At 40.1% G+C, this 18,759-nt stretch overlaps 1 protein-coding gene across 4 annotated transcripts in view; it reads left to right on the plus strand.

The window, feature by feature from the left end:
- LOC106956052 (dedicator of cytokinesis protein 8-like) overlaps window positions 1–18,759 on the plus strand; it is a 37,333-nt gene extending 18,574 nt beyond the window's left edge. For all 4 annotated transcript variants that reach the window (XM_015046620.1, XM_015046619.1, XM_015046621.1 and 1 more), the window contains 25 exons: window positions 2,771–2,980; window positions 3,284–3,369; window positions 4,073–4,139; window positions 8,368–8,517; window positions 8,736–8,816; window positions 8,988–9,153; window positions 9,990–10,126; window positions 10,418–10,511; window positions 10,861–11,023; window positions 11,582–11,699; window positions 11,801–11,871; window positions 12,320–12,464; window positions 12,568–12,669; window positions 12,978–13,073; window positions 13,216–13,450; window positions 13,596–13,760; window positions 13,859–14,037; window positions 14,481–14,573; window positions 15,065–15,160; window positions 15,994–16,143; window positions 16,414–16,527; window positions 16,658–16,813; window positions 16,969–17,102; window positions 17,931–18,094; window positions 18,452–18,759. In XM_015046620.1, the coding sequence (XP_014902106.1) occupies window positions 2,771–2,980; window positions 3,284–3,369; window positions 4,073–4,139; window positions 8,368–8,517; window positions 8,736–8,816; window positions 8,988–9,153; window positions 9,990–10,126; window positions 10,418–10,511; window positions 10,861–11,023; window positions 11,582–11,699; window positions 11,801–11,871; window positions 12,320–12,464; window positions 12,568–12,669; window positions 12,978–13,073; window positions 13,216–13,450; window positions 13,596–13,760; window positions 13,859–14,037; window positions 14,481–14,573; window positions 15,065–15,160; window positions 15,994–16,143; window positions 16,414–16,527; window positions 16,658–16,813; window positions 16,969–17,102; window positions 17,931–18,094; window positions 18,452–18,648 (3,369 nt within the window). In that variant the 3' untranslated portion in view covers window positions 18,649–18,759. The remainder of the gene's footprint in view (window positions 1–2,770; window positions 2,981–3,283; window positions 3,370–4,072; window positions 4,140–8,367; window positions 8,518–8,735; window positions 8,817–8,987; window positions 9,154–9,989; window positions 10,127–10,417; window positions 10,512–10,860; window positions 11,024–11,581; window positions 11,700–11,800; window positions 11,872–12,319; window positions 12,465–12,567; window positions 12,670–12,977; window positions 13,074–13,215; window positions 13,451–13,595; window positions 13,761–13,858; window positions 14,038–14,480; window positions 14,574–15,064; window positions 15,161–15,993; window positions 16,144–16,413; window positions 16,528–16,657; window positions 16,814–16,968; window positions 17,103–17,930; window positions 18,095–18,451) is intronic.

Below are 18,759 nucleotides of genomic sequence, written 5' to 3' on the forward strand. Positions count from 1 at the left end.
ACTAATGTGAAAGACACTAATATCTGGCTGAATAACCTAGGTTTATGGAAGGTTTTCGGCCTTTATTCTCTTTTCAACGATGAACAAAGTTTGCGCAGAGAGGCTCAATGCAAATGCAAATGTAATATTCCGGACATCATAGCATCTGTTTTATCACATGACCACCTAGCATGTAAATATATTTGCATGCTGGCCATTGAAAATAGCTGACAGTCAGGTAGACATGAATCACCTCTGCATTCAGCTGATGTGATAATGCCGACTTCGTATAATCTTTTTCATCTGTGCATGATTAGATGTCTCATTTGGTATTTCAAGTAGCTATTGACCCTTCAGAAAGATGCCAATCTCTGCACACTATGCTCCTCGGAGTTCACTCAGCGGGCCACAATTGTTGCTGTTCACTTTCACTGTGCACTTGCAGTTGACTCTGGACTATTTAGTAACAAGTGAACTTTACAACTGGACTTATACAGGTGGCATCCTCTCACAATAACAAATTTGAATTCCCTGAGCTCCTGAGGATAACCCAGTCTATCACAAATGTTTGCAGAAGCAGTATGCATGCTAAAGTGCTTGTTGTTGCACTTATGGAAGCTAAACTTCCCTTGTGCTTTCAGTTAGTACACACAGTTGAGCTGACCTCTCAAAATCCAGCTTGCTCCCATGTACATGTATATGGATAAATTAACATTTGTCCACTTTCCTCGTAGTCGGACTGTTTTTTTTTTTTAAAGGAGCTGCAGGAAAAGCGTGGTCTCTTCATTTAAAGTGTCTTTTGTTGAAGACGCTTCACTAAGAGCAGTATGGCAGTCCATACTGATGAAGGCCTGAGAAGCATGAATGTGAAAAGCAAGGGGGTGGGTTCTTTAATACCGAACACAACAGCGTGTTGTTATTCTTATCACTCCCTCCACTGTGAGAATGGCTCTTTCAAGTTTAGTCGGCCTCGTTTGCGCAGAAATAAAACGTGCTATTTGCCCAATTTGTTTAACGAAATAAGTTCCTCATGTTGTAAAAATGTGGAAAATTACAAATTCACCAACCGATAATTAGCTGGTCAGGTCACTGCCTCATTTTCCTAGTGGTGATTTATTAGGCCAACTTCCCACGCTGGCCCCTCTACAGATTTTCTGTCACAGAGTGACCAAATCCCTGGCAGTCCCTGCCACCCAGCTCCCTTAAAGCACCGCTTCCACCCACTGCTTGCTCTGGTTAATCATCCAAACCCAAAGGCCCCCTATTACTGCTGCAGGCTTCCCATCATGTCTGTGCCAGAGAGAAAGAGAGAGAGAGGAAGAACAACACTACTGTCCCCTGTCCTTGGTCCAATCTGTTTCAACAAAAGCCTCGGGTATGTGGTGTGATGGACTCCTGGAGCCTCGACAGGGCGAAGCTTTACCAGGGTGGCTGCTAGGTCAGTCCTACCCTGTAGGGTAACGGCTTGTATCTGGGCTTGATGGATGATGAGAGTGAAAAAGACAAGAAGAGTGGGGGGATGGCATGAGAGAAGGACCTCATCATGCAGTGTGGCTGCAGAGGAGTCATGCCATGCCCAGTAGCTTGGTGTTCATGCCAGGATCAGAACTTGCTCTTTAAACATAAAAAGTTATTGAAATTAAAGAGTATTTTCTGTTAATCATTTCATCTCATCATTGGGATTAAACTGATGAATGAATTAATTTCATTACGTTGCATGTACATTTGCAAAGAATCTGTCAAAAAAAGATGGATTGTCTTTTTTTCCAAGTCAGGGTTCTGAAAATATAATCTAAAAACACGGCCTTGTCCCAACACTCTGTCTTTTGGTGTTGAAGTCCTGGGGTTTGCTCCAAAGAGCTCTTGTGTAAACACAGTTCAGGAAATGACCTAGCTATGAATGAACCTTTTAGGAAGGTTGTATTATTTTAAGATGGCTCCAACCAATCTGGAAGTACTTTGATACTACAAATGGGTTTATTATTCAGACATGATCAAAGATGATTTTAAAGGGCCTCCGAACATATCTGTATATCACAAAACGGAAATTCACTTGATTAGTGGAAGTTCCTGCTGCTTTCTTCAGTCCAGATGTGTTGCTTGCAGCGTTTTGGTTGTCAAATAATCATCAACTCCAGAAATAAATGAACAGATCAGTTCTGTACTCTGTGCTGCTCGGGACAAATTGACCACATGTAGAAAGAGCAGAAAAGCAGTACAGTAGGAACAGTGCCATAACTATTGTTTTCTCTGGATATTCAAATTCACTTTAACTTATCAAAAAAACATTTCAAGTGTGGTCCTAAATTAATGGCTTATTGATAAATTGCTGATATTAACTTTTGTATCAAAAACTGGAGTCACAAACATTTATTAGAATTCGGAAAATGTTTATTATAGCCTTAAGGACCAAACAACAAAGACTTGACATCGCGAATGGGTTTAACTGTCTCATCAACACAAGCTTTGCCTGAACTTTTAATTCTGAAATACTGTTCAAGCAGAAAATTAATATTTACCATCTAATTAGAATTTAACAAGAGGAAGTCGTATCTAAATGTCTTTTAATAAGACTTTCCTCTACATCTAAATGTAACATTTCAGTTTCATTCAGTGTGTTCATATAGCGCCAGTTCACCATAAATATCGCCTCAAGGCACTTTACATAAAAGATGGTCATCTTTTCTTCATCCATCATTTTTCTCTCAAGTATTTTCATTCCTGTCACATGAATGTGATTCTGCTGGACCACGCCTTCGCACCAACGTGTGCTCCTCCATCTTTGCCTCAGGTCAAGTCCCCGACTCTTGCAGGGCTGAGCGACGACTCCAGCCGCACGCTAACCTCGTGTGATTTTAATTTGCGAAGCCTGGCTCCGGACCAGAGGGTCGAGGGACTGCTGGCCTTCAGCAGCCACGAGGAGCTGGATCGCTTCAACCAGGAGGCGCGGCATGCAAAAAGACATCCCGAGGTGTTTGCGCTTTACCCGCCACCTGATGAGGTGAAGTATTCACTATTTAGCTATTTAAATATGTATAATTCACATAGTTAAATCAACCAAAGCAATTAATCAAGGTTTTATTTGTGGAGACTTGTGCAACTTTTAATATCAATGTTGAACGCTGACCTTCACTCTGAGCAGATTTGAGCTTGGTTTTTGATGTTCCACATCTGCAGAACATCAAATATTTAGGAAAATCGGCCCTTGCATTGTGCAAAAAAACATTTTTCTGAAAATATAAATTTTCTTCCAGTCTGTCCACATCTGCTTTTCATTTTTTGCTTCTTTTTGTTTTTGTTCTAGGACGATGCGGTGGAAATCCGGCCCATTCCCGACTGCCCCAAAGAACACACTGGAGAACGCATCTTGATTCGATGCCAGGCCATGAAGTATGTCATACATTTTCATTATATTGTGGGAGGGAGAATAGTTCTATCATTTCATCAGCTGCTTTCTGTTCATTGTGCACGGTGGGCAGAGAGCCAGCAGTTGCTCGTTTTAAAGTGAAAATCTTCAAGCACCCTATTATGTATGAAAATAAACTTTTCTGTTTTATGTAGCAAATAAGACACTGATGGATTTAACATGTGATTGTTACTTATGAGTCTAAGTAGATTAATAAAAAGGAATTAATTGACAGACAAAGCAATACATCAGGGTGGAGGACTGCTCTGTGGAGGGGTTCCTCCCTAAAAAGTCTGTATTCCTCTCTCTACTTGCTGAATTTTTCTGTCTTACGCACACACACACACACACACACACACAGAGAGAGAGACCACTCACATTTTTTCTGCCTTACACTTTTCATAATGCCTGTCCCTGTGCAGCCCATACAGCTGCCAAATGTCTGGGTTAATTTCTCAAATTGCAGTGGTTTGGCATCCCACTTTCTGCCCCCCCCCCTTTTTTTTTTTTTTTTTTTTTGATCCCTCAGTTCAGCATGTCATCATTTAACGTTGGGACAATTGGTTCTTTCCTGTCATGACTGCCGTTTACAGGAAGCAAATATATTTTGAGCTCAACTGTAAAAACAGAGTTCCACTCATTGGCCATACTTAATTTGCATATGTCCTCTTCTTCCTTCACTTTAAGGTTTGAAATTGACATCGAGCCCATTTTTGCCACCATGGCCTTATATGACCTGAAAGAGAAAAAAAAGGTAAGGAAACTCGTTATTTTTGCAGAATAGCTACTCTTATTAGGGAGTACTAGTCTGCCGGGTGTGTCCCAGTGTTCTCATGTCTACATATGCACAATGGTATTTCCTCACATTAATTCTAATACTAAAAATGGTAAATGGACTGAACTTATGTGGTGATAGTCATAGGCCTGTCGCGATCAACGATAAATCAATTAATCGCACGATAAATTAAACCTATCGACCTCATTTTGATTATCGTCTCTTCCTGTCTTTTTTTTCTTTCTGTTGATGACACTGAATGAAAAAAGGCTCAACTTCCTTAGTGTAATGTCCAGCGCACACGACACGAGTTGTTGGCGGACTGTTGGCCCATTTTCAAAACCTGACAGAAATCCTAGGTATAACGGTTCGATCGGGTTCGTCGTGCCATGTGGTTTCCAGCCACATGGGTACAAAGTAATGGCTACAAGTCCAGTTAACTAATTTTAAAACCAGGCATTAAACGATGCTTTACTAGAATCTACCTGTGATGCATGTGGCTAGAGTCAGCGTAAAGTCCTGACTGAATGAAAATCATTATAACCTAGTTATGTCACGTTAATGAAGAACAGCTGAAAACATACCAGGTTGCGGTAGCAATTTGGCTCCAACTCCTCTCCTGGTCATTTCTATATTCTTTGACCGAAATGTTGAATAAATATTAATGTTGTTTCCACATATCATCTCCAATGTACGCTGCAATTCAAGTTGTGCCTAGATAGTCATTCAGCTATATCCTTCAAATCTTTGTAAAGATGTAGGACTTGGGAGGAGGTCTCACTTCTCCCTCCAGTTTGACTCAGTTTGAGCTACTTTTGTATGACAGAATGGGGGAAAATAAGTTTAAGTCTCTGGAAGAGCGAAACTGATAGAGATATCCTGAATGATCCGCAGCAAAGGTGGTTCCACAAAGTATTGACTCAAGGTAGTGAATGCAAATGTGTGCCAAAAATTTCAGGGTTTTTATTTGAAAGTCTTTCTCCAAAACCATTAAACCTTCCCCCTGAACTTCACAATTATGCACTGCATTGCATTGGTCTCTCACACAAACTCCCTCTTGCACTGTAAAGTGGAAAATGCCAAACCAGAGCAGTTTATCTTGTGAGAGTTAGATTTGTTTTTTTCTTTTAGGATATTTTTCATCTTTGTTGATTTGAACTTGTGCCGTTTCCACTTTGGTCTAATAACACCGGTTTTCACACAACCTCTTTAAATTTGCGTAGGAAAATACCACAAAGCAAACCTTTTAACATCTGAAGTCAGTTTTACTGCATAAATATGTATTAAAAACAGAAGTAAACGCCAAATACCATGTATTACATGAGCATGCTTTATGCAATATTCTGTAGATGAACTAAATTAGAAAACTGAATGCTCAACACGACATATAGGAAAAAATATATAAGCTGTCGCTTAAAAAAAGAAAACCATATTGTTTGGCAATTGGCAGCCTTAAATTGCTTCCAGTGATTTGTACAGAGGCAATATAACCAAGTAAATCTTTAGCTTTAAAGTGAATGACTACTTGTAAATGAATAGCTTAAGAGACGTCTGGATTTACTTGAGTGAATATTTTTTGGGAGGGAAAAGAATGGAAAAATTATGAGCATATTGACCTCTAAAATGAGAATTTTCTATTGACCTTCTGCCGTTCTGCTCACATGGTTTTTGTGCTGCTCTGGAAGATTAACGGCATTAAGATACTCCAATGGATAGAAGAGAAGAACTGGAAATTGCCACCACAGAAGGAGATTTATTAGCATATATTTCCGGATGATACACCAAACAAAAGCTTGTTATTGCCCACCTCCTGGCAAAGATTAGTAAAAAGCCTCAGAACAAGTTGATGTTGTATTGCTGTTGTATGCAGGAACTGTATTTAGAATTGTATGTCAAAGAACATTCGGGGGGAAGAAACGAGACCCATTGCGTAATGGGTTCCACGCCGTACTTAACAGTAGCTACATACTCATCGTTCAAATTTCTAAGTATTTGTTTCTGAAAAGTTTAAACTTGGTCTCATCGAACCAAAGTGAACAATTACATTTAAAAATACAGCAGCGTTTAGCAGAGGCAGCCGGTTTATGCTTGTGGTGAAGGACAGAGCGGGCTCTTTCCTGGTAGGTCTCTCAAATAATCGGTTGGCAGGTCGACAGCTGGTATTTAGACTAGGTGGCACTCTGATTGACTTTAGGAAATGAAAGTATAAAATAAAAAGTGGAAAGAGAGGAAATTTTAGGGGTCCCAACAAATGTGGCAATACCCTCTCACCTTAAATAAATTATATTGAAAGCTGGTTTTCAAAATGATAGTTAAAAAGATACATATTTTCTTTCTAGGCTTTTTAAATTCATTTTCACCAGGGGCGCAAACAAGCCTAGAGAGCACATTAAGTTAAAAAAATGATTGCAAGTAACTTGAAGTTGCAATTCTGATAGTATATCTTTGAGGCGGTGAAACAACTTCCTGTCTGTTACTATGGGTAAAAACAGAGGCTGACTGTTGAAAAGTCATGAAGCATGTCTCCATCTGCATGTTGAGCAAACTGTCACTCTTGTTTTGTCAGAGGTGATTTACAGCTGAAACTACAAACCGATCACTTTTGACCTACTTATCTATAAAATTGTCACCTTTTTTCCTCCTCTATACATTTCTGAAGCTCTCCTCGGTATGCTTGTTTAGCCTGTTTTTCTCCTTTTTCAGTGCTGTGGTTAAAAATAGGTTGTTTGTTGCTTGTGTTGTGTTTTTTCATGCACCTCTCAGGCTGTTTTACGTTTGTGAAATCTGCAGCAGATGTTCATAAAATTCCACTTAATACTCTGGGTTATTAAAAAATGTCCTTCTTAGAGCGCAGAGGCAAGCTTTGGCCCAACGAGCGGCCTACTTAGGATTTCAAATGCGCAGATGTAAAACAAACAGAGGTTTTACATTAGGCATGCAAGCAAATGAGCTTATTTTACAGCAAGAAAGAAATTGATTGTTTACAAGTATTTCCTATTATGAATGATGACCTTTGTTGTTTTGTAATAAAGTTTATTACCAAGATACATCATTCCTTAAGAGCATTCCTCTGTAGTCAGCAGTATAAGGTCAGACTCATGCAGTTTATGCATAGAAAATTAGCAGGCATGCTAGATTTTATTTTTTTCTCCAGCAGTTTTCACAAAGATTTGTTTTGATTGAAGCGGTTGGAAGAGGAGCGTGCTACGCAGATGCTAATTCAAAAGCACCAGATGTTCTCCGTCTGACAATGCAAAGCTTGTTGGTGCAAGGCGGACGCATCACTCTGTGATCAGAAACGATGTCATGTTGAAGAGGGGTTATTGCATTCCATGCGTCTCATTTCATCACAGTTTAATAGTGATTTGTAATAACGATTCTCTCTAAATATTAACACAGTGAACACTGGGCCTTTGTTCAACATTTAGCGAGTAAGTGATGCATGTCTAACTGTAGAAGTCGGCTGGCTCATATTAGCAAAAGATGAATAGTTTTTTTTTTTTAATGTTTCAAAAGTAAAGTAAGAAAATTATAGCATGCAACTTATTCATTACCCTTAGTCTGATAACCTGAAACAAAATACAGTGCAACTAATTACCTACAGAAGTCCATCTAATTGTTGAGTTTGCATGTTTTCTATTGGTTTCTCTCCTGCCATTCACGTAATGACGACTGAAGATAGAGCAGCTCTGCGGGTAATTCTGCATATATAAATGGATGGACGTCTTGCAAGAAGGTGTATTTGCCATGAAGCAGAAAAACCCCCAAAACATTTGCCGTAAAAACAGACGACATGGTATGAGGTGTTTTGTGATAGATGAAACAGATTAGACAAAAAGGCTGCGGCAAAATACTTATCTAAGCATGCAACCCAGTCAAAGTTAATCTTGATGATTTCCAGCTACCAAACACGGCAGGTTTGGTTTGTTTGAGTGTGTGCTGCTCTGGTCAGTGCAGCAGAGGTATGTGCAGTATTATGGACAGAGGTTAAAAGCCCTGCAGTGAATAGGATCACATGACACGCTGCAGATCCGGTCAGATCAGAACATTTTCTTTCTGCCTGCAGGCTGTAATAAAAAAGGGAGAAGAGAAGTTGCTGAGTCAGCAATGCTTTTTAATCAATTTATTGAGTCTGCTGCTTGTCTAACATACTACTCTTCTCTTAAAAAAAAAAAAAAAAATCTGTTTCTTTCATTTTATCACCCAGATATCGGAGAACTTCTACTGTGATCTCAACTCAGAGCAGTTTAGAAACTTCTTGAAACCTCACACTCCACATGTGGATCACTCCACCCTGGCCAGATCTGCCATCTTCTCTGTTACTTACCCGTCCCCTGATATATACCTGGTCATCAAGGTAAGAATAAAAGAACTGATGTCCTTTAACAGTCGTGTGGAAAACGGCAGAGGTTCCTGGTTTTAAGGAAACCCTATAGTTGAAATCTAAAATATACTGCGCTCCCTGTAATTCAATGCATTGTGAACCTTTGCCAGCAAGATATAGATTTTTTTAGGGGGGGGGGCTGAAATGTTGCAAGCTTCTCTGATTACTTGTGTACATCCTGTCTGTTTCAGATTGAGAAGGTCCTCCAGCAAGGAGAGATTAGTGACTGTGCTGACCCCTATTTAACAATGCGGGAGAGTGACTCTACGAAGGTAAAGTAGCAGAGCAATCTGTTTGTTGTGTCACCAGACTCACTTCACAGAAATAAGCTGGCCTGTTTCTTTCTTCCCCTGGTAAAACCAATGATTCTTGTGGGTTTATTATTTAACTCTAAAATTAAAAGTAAATGTTTGTGGCTTTTTTTTTTTCTTTCTTTTTTCCAGAACAGAGACAAACTTGAGAAACTGAAGAGCCAGGCAGAGGCTTTCTGCCAGAGGCTGGGCCGCTATCGCATGCCTTTTGCTTGGGCGACAGTTAACATCATGGAGGTCATCTCTCAAACTGCAGCCTCGGACCGCGATGTCACAGATTCTGACAGTGTGAAAGGAGGTGTGTGCGAGTTTGTTCATAGAAGAACCTGCTTCAGACTAGAGTCGTTTCCTGCATGTGGTTTTTCCATCATATTTTGGAGATTTACCAGAAGATCCAGGTTATGTTTTATTCTAAATGAGTACAAAGTATTCTTGGGCACAACTTCTTAATGGTTCCTTCACAGTATATTCACATAAGGGACACATTTTCCAAATGTCGATTTTAAATGAGCCTGGATGTCCTGTCAGGTCCTTCCTATCGACTGTAGCAGTATATTGCTGGAAAGAAAAAAAAAAGAGAATGGACTAGTGGGAAGAAATGTCAGACCAAAAAGATATCTGAAAGTCCATCCATCCATTTTCTGTACACCACTGTCCCTTAGTGGGGTCGGGAGGGCCGCTGGTGCCCATCTGCAGCTAACGTTGCAGGCGAGAGGCGGGGTTTCTGAAAGTCATGCCTTAAAAAAAGATTTAAAAAAACAAAACTGCAAATACCAGCACAGGGACTGGTGAGATGTGAGAATTGGTGCAAAGCCATGATGGAAAGGGAATAACGGTGATCTGCAAACAAAATCAATTGTCTATAAAACTGTCTAGTTCTTTATACCCTTTTCTAAATTAGTACGTCTGGATATTCATAAGTGATATCGTGATTTCTCAACAAATCATCTCTCGCATGTCAACTTTTCAGCTAATTGTACTCACTTGTTCTCTGGGAGTATTGAAAAGTGTTTCCACAAATTTTAAAAAAAAAAAAAAAAAAAAAACATTGTTTCTTTCAAAAATCTGTCATAATACATTCATCTTACCTGAGTTAATATTTATTCAATCCTTTTTGTTTTTTCCTTCCTGAAGGTAAATCCAGCAGCATGGACCGGAAAGCGCAGCTCCCCAGGAGGAACTCCGAGCGCTTCACTAGCATGGAGGAAGCTTGTTATAACGTTCACACTTTCAAACCTGCAACCATCACCATCCCTACGATTTTCAAACAGGTTAGACAGCCGAACACAGAAATCAGACTTTTTTTTTTTTTTTTCTTCTTCTCCTTTTAAAGCTAAACTCGACAAGATAGATGTCGCAAAGACACGAGGGCGTGTACCAGCTTGCCCCTGCGGCCTATTATGAAAAGAAAAACGCACTGTAAACGTATCAAGCTCTTTTAATGTTTCTGCTTTGTAGTTGCACCTTTTGTATATTAGTTACTTTTAGACCTTTTCATTTTTGCCATTTATGTAAATTTATAAAAAAAAAAAAAACTAACATTGCGTGTGTTTATGTTTCAGGAAGGGGATCGTCTAAGTGATGAGGATTTATTGAAATTCTTAGCTGATATTAAGAAATCCTCAACTCCACAAAGAAGGATCAAGACAATACCAGGTTTTTCCTCATTGCATTTAACTACTTGATCTGTTTACTGACTCTCATGCAGCAGCTTTTATTTATTTATTTTTTTCACAGAGAGTAAAGAGGAATAATGCAGCCAACAGTTCTCCTTAACAGTTCTCCAATTTTATGCCACTCTCACTGGCATCAAACTGATTAAGAAGGTTTTTTCTAAAGTAGAGGTATTGATCTGATATCATTCATGGCCAGAAAGTGCATTTCACTGAAGGAGTGTTTTTTTTTTTTTTTCCCCCTCTCGCTCTAATCATCGAGTGTCTGTTTCTTGGCTTATGCAGTATTTAATGTGCCGTATAAGCAAACTTTAAATTATCGTGTCTTCCAGGTTGCATTAAATTGGACATGTCTCCCATCCACGACACGCCGCAGGCCTGCCTGTCCACCGAACTCATCCCGCTCATACCCGTGGCTGAGAAAAACATCCGTCCCATCAAAGAGGTGTTGGAGTTTCCCTCCAGTGAAGTTTACGTCCCTCACAACATTTACAGGTGGGTTTGGCGTCTGTCATAATTGTATACAACAGATCTTGTTGGAGGTACAACAAAATCCAAAGGCCACATCAAAGTCCTGTTTGGCTCTACTATCTGCTAAAAATAAAAGGAAAAAAAAGTGCTGTTTTGTTGACGTGTTTTGCTCTGCTGAGACAGTGAAGACTCCAATTGCATTTTAGAGAAGAGAGGCTTTTGCTCTTTCTTGATTGCCGTCTCCCAGTCCAAGGCACAATAGGTTAGGATGGTCTCTATGGAGGAATGGCAGACGGTTATCAGCAGCTTCTGGTCGATGTTTTCCTTCTTGAGCAATCTCAGGAAGTGCAAATATTGCGTTGCCTTCTTAATAACAGCCGTAGTGTTAGCAAACCACGAGAGGCCAGGAGAGATTTTCGTCAACTTACCACCAGATAGCTAAAGATATATTTGCCACAGGAGCCCCATCTAGTGATTTGTTTTGTAATTGCTTTTTTTCGCTCGCATATTTCTTTGGATTTTTTTTTTTTTCTTATGTTATAACCAGGAAGTCTCATCCTCATTTCCTCTGTTTCTCTGTAGGAACCTGCTCTTTGTCTACCCTCAGAGACTGAACTTTGTCAACAGGCTCACATCAGCAAGAAATATCGCCATCAAAATCCAATTTATGAGTGGAGAGGACCCCAGTTGTGTTCTGCCTGTGAGTGTAGCTGTTTAAGATCATTAAACACGCTGAAAGTTGACTTTGTGAAATAAATGCATTCATGTTTTATTCATTTTTATGTTCCTTTTTATCTTTAGGTTATTTATGGGAAATCCAACGGCCCCGAGTTGTTACAAGAAGTTTACACGCCTGTTACATACCATAACAAGCAAGTACACATTATTGCATATATCCCTGATTCCTTAAATGTCGGGCTTCGTTGTGATTTATAAAATATATACATGCAAGTATGAATGAATAATAAAAAAAAAAAAATTAAAACTTGAAATTTGGGCGATTTGTTACTGTAGTTCATCGGCATGTTGGTTTTGAAATATTTAATCCTTAAAGCATATTCATTTCTCAGTTTATTTTGTAACATCTTCCCCTTTTAGTAATCCCCTGCTTCTATTTTTTCGTTGTTTTACAATATTCATTATTCTATTACATTTCAAAGGACTTCAGTCTCTGTCCTCACTTCGCCCTACTTTCTTTTAATCCTTCTTATTTGATAAATCTTTTTTTATCATGCAAGTGTTTGTGGATTCCTCCTCTCTTACCCTCCAGTCTCATCTTCTTTTCTTTTGCGCTTTCTCTTGTTTTATTGTCTTTCTCAGGTCTCCAGACTTCTACGAGGAGGTGAAGCTTTCCCTTCCAGCCCGTCTGACGGAGAGGCATCACTTGCTGTTCACTTTCTACCACATCAGCTGCCAACAGAAACAGAACCAGAGCGGCAACTGCGAGACCCTCATTGGATACTCTGTGAGAGTTAGCTTTTCTCTGATAACGCTCCTCGCTTCAGTCTTGAAGTCGTCAGTCTTTGACTATGCTGATCTAATGAATCTGGTGTTTGCCCTTGGTGCAGTGGTTGCCCATCCTGAACTGCGACCGGCTGCAGACGGGGCAGTTTTGTCTGCCCATTGTTCTGGAGCGACTTCCTGTCAACTACTCCCTGCACACTCCAGAGGTACACACAGCTAAATATGTGAACTGCAAATGTAGCCATGCCACTTGAACTTTTTCACATTTTGTAAATCTTGGTGGAATTTATCATAATAAAGCTGGCAGAGATGCATCGTTTCAGGCACTAACACATTTACCTTGAAGTTAATTGATTTCCAACACACAACAGAATAAAAGAGGTTAAATATCAATTTAAAGGTGTCTCTAATTACATTTTTTTGGGTGGATATGATGCATATCTCTCTAAAAATTGCACATTAAGAATGGTTTTGCAGACTGCAATAAAAAATTGTTCTGCCGTGTTCCTTATAGAAACTTCCACCCCAGGTCCCTCCGGTCAAGTGGATGGAGAGCCACAAAGGGCTTTTCAACCTTGAGGTCCAAGCTGTGTCGTCTGTTCACCCTCAAGTAAATACAAATTTCAAAGTTTTACTTGTTTCACAGACCAGACAGATCATCTTCAATTCCAACCTGTTTTTGCTTTCTAATGCGCCTTTCTGCGTCGTTTTTCTATGGCTTCTCTGAAACAATCATCCCTTTACTGCACCAGGACAATCACTTGGAGCGTTTCTTCACCCTGTGTCATGCGCTGGAAGGTGGAACTACATTCCCCGTGCGGATCAAGGACGAGAAGATTCCCGAGAACAAACTGGAGCACGAGCTGAAGCTCAGCATCATATCTCTGCCCTCCTCTAATTTAGAGCCTCTGGTGCTCTTCCTCCACCGGGTACTGGATAAACTTTTCACCCTCATCATGCAGCCCATGGTCATAGCTGGCCAAACTGGTGAGATGTCACTTAAAACAAGATGTTTCTCATATTTTAGACAAAATTGTTTCATCTTTTTACTTGTTATTTCTGATTTTAAACTTCTAACCATATCTATGTGCGTATTTGTGCACATGTCTCCCTTTTTTTTTTTTTTTTTTAGCCAATCTGGCCCAGATAGCCTTTGAATCGGTGGTGTCTATTGTCAACAGTCTTCATAACAGCCAGGAACTATTCAGGGACCAGCTGGGAAGAAATATCCTCTTAGCAACCTACCTTTACTGGGTCTTTCGTCTTCCTGATCCCCCCCGAGACGTGCAGAATGCCGGTAATGTCCTCATCATTTCAGTCACTGAAGTGTATTTGCTGCCAAAATCTCCAGATTTGTGATTTCTATGGGGGTGTTTTGGGGGCTCTTGCCCTCAGGTCCAGCAGGTTCAGCTCCATCATCAGACAGCCGTTACATGACCATAGGTCCGTCTACGGCCGCCAGAGTCGGCAGCATGCTCCTCCAGTCCCGGATCCGCAGCAGCAGCAACCCCGACATCCCTGCTCAGCAAGCTTCAGATGAAGATGCAGAGATCAAAGACATTCTCTCTGCAAAGGTATTGATTAATTTGACCAAACCAAATGGAATTTGAAGTGTTAAGTGTTGGCTTCAGAGGCGCATCAAGCCCACACATCATTATCTGGCCATTTTCGCTTACACAGCAACACTAGTTTATCTAAACTTTTAACTCTGAAGAAAAATGATAAATAACACTCACATTGCGACATTAATATTCTTGGTAATCCCTGACGTAAAACGGCACCGGTTCAGACTGATTTAATGCGAAACAGGTGGACAAAAAAAAAAAATAAAAAATCTTATGTATGTTTTACAAAGTGTATGTAAATATCTGGTTCTATCTGTAAACGCCCCAACTTTTCCGTTTATACAGAATTTACTCTTCAGCCCCTCTGTGTGTGTTAGGTATTGTACTAGGCCACCACTTAGCCAGTCTAATGAAAACATCCATCATAGTTTGATGGAACATTTTGTCTGCAGGGCCTCAACTACCCGGGCAGCCGCGTGTCCACCTATGTGGAAACCAGCAACTACCAGAACTCTGCAGGAAGCACAAGGCCGTCCAACAGAAAGGTACCGACTGAAAAGAACAGAAAGGCTGCAAAGCATAAAATCTAGTGTGATGTACATGTTCGTTTCTTATTCGGTTGGTTTGTTGTTTGGAAAATTAGCAGAAGAGAGAATTGTTTATGGGGAAAATAGAATAAGGATAGGATACCATAAAGAGAGATCAGCTACTGGTCATCTGAGGACTCATTTCTTCTTCTTGCTGTGCGTTACTACCTTCAACAACTATGTGGTAATTAAAATATGACCTCATTCTTTGTTGGACAAGAGGACTTGCTCTTTTAGGAAATGGCAGATTTAAGTTATAATCTTTACACATACAGAGGAAAGGTGTGGGAAAAACAAATCAAACACCTGCAGTCTGGAAAATTCCCCATCCATTATCCTCTATTAGCCACAAGGTGGGAGTGTAACATTGAGGACATTGTGTTCGGTCAGAGTTCAGTCAACACTGTGGATGCACTATTTTTCACTACATTTCATTTTCTCTATTACAGCAATTTCACGAGGAGCTGGCTCTGCAGATGGTCGTCAGCACTGGCGTCTGCAGAGAAAACGCTTACAAATATGCCTGGTTCTTCTTTGAGCTGTTGGTCAGTGTCACATTTTTTTAATATTTTTTACGGCTCCGTGTTTGAGTTTAACTCGCGAGGCAAAAAGTTAAATAAACGTATGACTTTAAATATTGGTAATAAATGGGGTAAAAAAATCCAAAGGATTCAAATTAAACATTTACATCACTGTTGATACAGACAGTGGCCGTTTGGACATTTTTGCTGTACGCATGGGATTGCACAGCCTGGGAGGGGTGGGGGGGCATGGAGCAAAGGAAAAAGGAAAAGAAATATACTTTGTGTAGAATAGAGTTTTGTATTGCTAATACACATGCCCAACAAATTCTAATGGCAAAGAGAAGAAAATACTCCAGAACACCACAGGTGGCTAAGTAACATTGAAATTGGTGTAAAACATGCAGGTTAAAATTCAGAACCAAACTATTGTTTGTTTTAAGGAGTCTACAATGTTCTCTAGCTCAAAATGTTCAGACCTAAACTTATGTATTTTATTTGTAAGAAATTCTTAAAGCAAGATTTAAGATTTGTCAACCCTTTTTTGTAAAAAAAACCCCCACAAAAGATAATTTTTCAAACTTGAGCTGTATTTTCTATTGCTGGCTACACATGATATAGAAGTCAGTGTATAGGTGAAACCACAAATATACACTATAGTTTATTACATGTATTGTTAAAATATGTATATGATATTGTAGATAATATAATATAAATAGGGCAACATTTTTGCTGGATTTGCCTCTGATAACAGGAGAGTTTAAAGGCTGCTCTTTATAAAATTTTAAATTCCTCCCCCCTCCATGTTTTCCTGATGTGTGATTCCTGTTTGTTTCCTGTGTGGCTTGTGTAAACAGGTGAAAAGCATGGCTCAGCATGTGTCTCAGCTCGACAGGTACACTGTCCCCCGAAGGAGCCGCTTCTCTGACAGATTCAAAGACGACGTCACCACCATCGTCTCTGTGGTCACAGCGGAGATTTGCACAATCCTCGTCAAACAACAAAAGGTGACAAAATATGAAGACGTTTCATCAGCTGAGCCAACAACAAGCAGATTTCCCTCAACTCGAATCCCAAAGCTGTTTAATAGAGCTTCTGATCTCTTGAGCTGGGCTGTTTGAGTGTTCATCTTCTCTGTGTCCTCCAAACAACAGGGAGCTGGAAGTGCTAATTAAATTTGTCTCTGTGGTAACAAAAGCTTGGCTTGCTCAGCTAGATGCTTGTCGAGATCCGGTCAGTGCAGCTTACTGATTGCTGTTTGTTGACTGTTGTTTCAGGAGGTAGAGCAAGCAGAGAAAATCAACATCAGTCTGGCCTTCTTCCTCTACGACCTGCTGTCCCTCATGGACCGAGGGTTTGTTTTCCAGCTTGTGAGAAACTACTGCAACCAGGTGAAGTCGCACTCGGACGCAAGCGGAAGCATCGTTTTAGATTTAATATATACAATTTTGTATAAAATAACGTGCCTTGAAGATATTGATCATTTCTCTCTCTCTCTTTTTTTTTTTTTTTCACTTGTAGATGTCTGCTAAGAGCGTTTCAATGCCAACTTTGATCAGCATGCGTCTGGAGTTCCTGCGAATCCTCTGCAGCCATGAGCACTACCTCAACCTGAGCCTCTTCTTCAGCAACCCAGCTTCTGCGCCTGCCTCTCCGTGTCCGTCCATTTCTTCACAGGTGTGTCCAAGGCCATTGAATTTAGGGCCGTTTTAAAGCTAAGCACGTATCTCGGCATAACACATCGTGGCTGTAAATGCAATGTAACAAAGTTGCAGACTACTTTATCTGACTCTTTCCCTTTCATTTCATTGTTGTTTTTTTTTTTCATTCAGAGTTCTGGCTCCTACCAGGAACAGCAGAGGATCTTGGCGTTGTTTGATCTGTCTCAGGAATTCAAGCAACAGCATTACCTCACCGGTCTGCTCTTAACGGAACTTAGCGCGGCACTTGACATGGAGTCAGAAGGGTAGGGAGGAACTCTGTCAAATTGTTTCCAATTGTTTTTATGCTACTTTCAGATTTTTTTTTTAATGTTTTGTATTCTGTACCTTCATCAAATGAGGAAAGGTTTCACTTTTTGTCACAGTAAAACAAAAAACTCCTGGATTTCAAATGATTGTCCAGGACTGGGTAGTGCATTCTGACGACCAAATGAAATGTAAACCTTTTTGTCTATAGCCCAGTGTGGCAGAAAAACTAACATGGGAAACTCCTTAAAGACCAGATTCCCAGGATGAAACATGGTGGTGGCATCATTATGGTGTGGGGAATTCTTGGAGAAAAGCTACTAGATGTTGCAAAACGCTTCCAGCAGGACAGTGATCCTAAATACAAACAGAGCTACAGTTGAACGGTTTAGTTAACGCATATTGTATTAAGTGGCCCAGTCAAAGTCAAGACTTCACTTTAGTCAAGAATTTGTGGATAAACTTGAGACTGAGTGTTTACTCTTTTCTCTTCTGGCTGAGCCTGAGCTGTTTTTGCAGAAATAATTCTGAGAAAAGTTCCACTAACTAGATATGTAAATCTGGTTCAGATGCACCCCAAATTACTTTTAACCATAATTGTTGCAATGGATAATTTTACCAGAATGCTGATAACAAATGCATGCCACACTTTTCAGATTTTTGTCTGCAAAAAGTTGTAAACCACCACTATCTTTCGAAATTGTTTGTGAAGGTCTATCATAAAATATGCTTTTTGTGTTTGTGAGGAATATGAGAAAATGTGAAAAACAGTCAAGGAGTGTATTCAGTCATACTGATTGACCTTTTTTTTTTTCTTCTTTTTGCAGGGGAAAGGTTCAAAGAAAGGCGATCAATGCAATTTACAGCTTGCTGTGTTCCCATGATCTGGATGATCGTTGTGTTAAAACTGATGTCAGAGCCAAGGTGTCTGCTCTCTACCTCCCCCTGGTGGGGATTATTATAGAGTCGACCAACTACCTGGATTTCACAGGTATGTGGAAAAGTATCACATCATGAATCGATGACAGTTTTTTTCAGTATTTGGGATTTTAAAAAAAACAATAAAATACTCAAAGTGTTGGTGATGAAGATACTGTGGAATCTGCCATTAATGAGGTTTAACAAGGTGAAAGGTTAATGCCTTTAATCATCAATTAGCCACAATGAAATAACTTTATTTTTCAAAATGCCTGCGATCATCCATCTTTCTTCACACTGACATAAATGTGTTAATGCCGGACTCTATTGTCTGCCTTACGTCTACTTAAGACACGGCAGTGCTGAACTTACAGCTGTAACTCCTCTCTGCTTCACTTAAATTTGCCCGGCTCCTGTTTGTCTCATTCAGTTTGTGACACGCGCGCCGGCAAGAACAAGACCGGCGAATCCGAGGATGACCTTGAAAATGTGCCGCCTATCAATCAGTCTGTTGCCATGGCGATTGCCGGGAATCCCTTCAACACGTTGGGGCGTAACGTTCTCATCTCCATGGCATCCCTGGTAAAGTTTATGCTCCCAATTGGAATGACGATTGTAGAGTTTTAAATGGCTTTATAAACTTTTGGTGAGTGTTTTGCTTCCCAACAGGTGAGCTGGGCAGATGCTGATTGATTAGCTGTCAGAGCCACACATGCACTTCATCCATCCTGCAAAAAA

This window comes from Poecilia latipinna, unplaced genomic scaffold (genome assembly GCF_001443285.1).
Source record: "Poecilia latipinna isolate Pla-1442-1.1 unplaced genomic scaffold, P_latipinna-1.0 Scaffold785, whole genome shotgun sequence".
In the NCBI taxonomy this organism is placed as follows: Eukaryota; Metazoa; Chordata; class Actinopteri; order Cyprinodontiformes; family Poeciliidae; genus Poecilia; species Poecilia latipinna.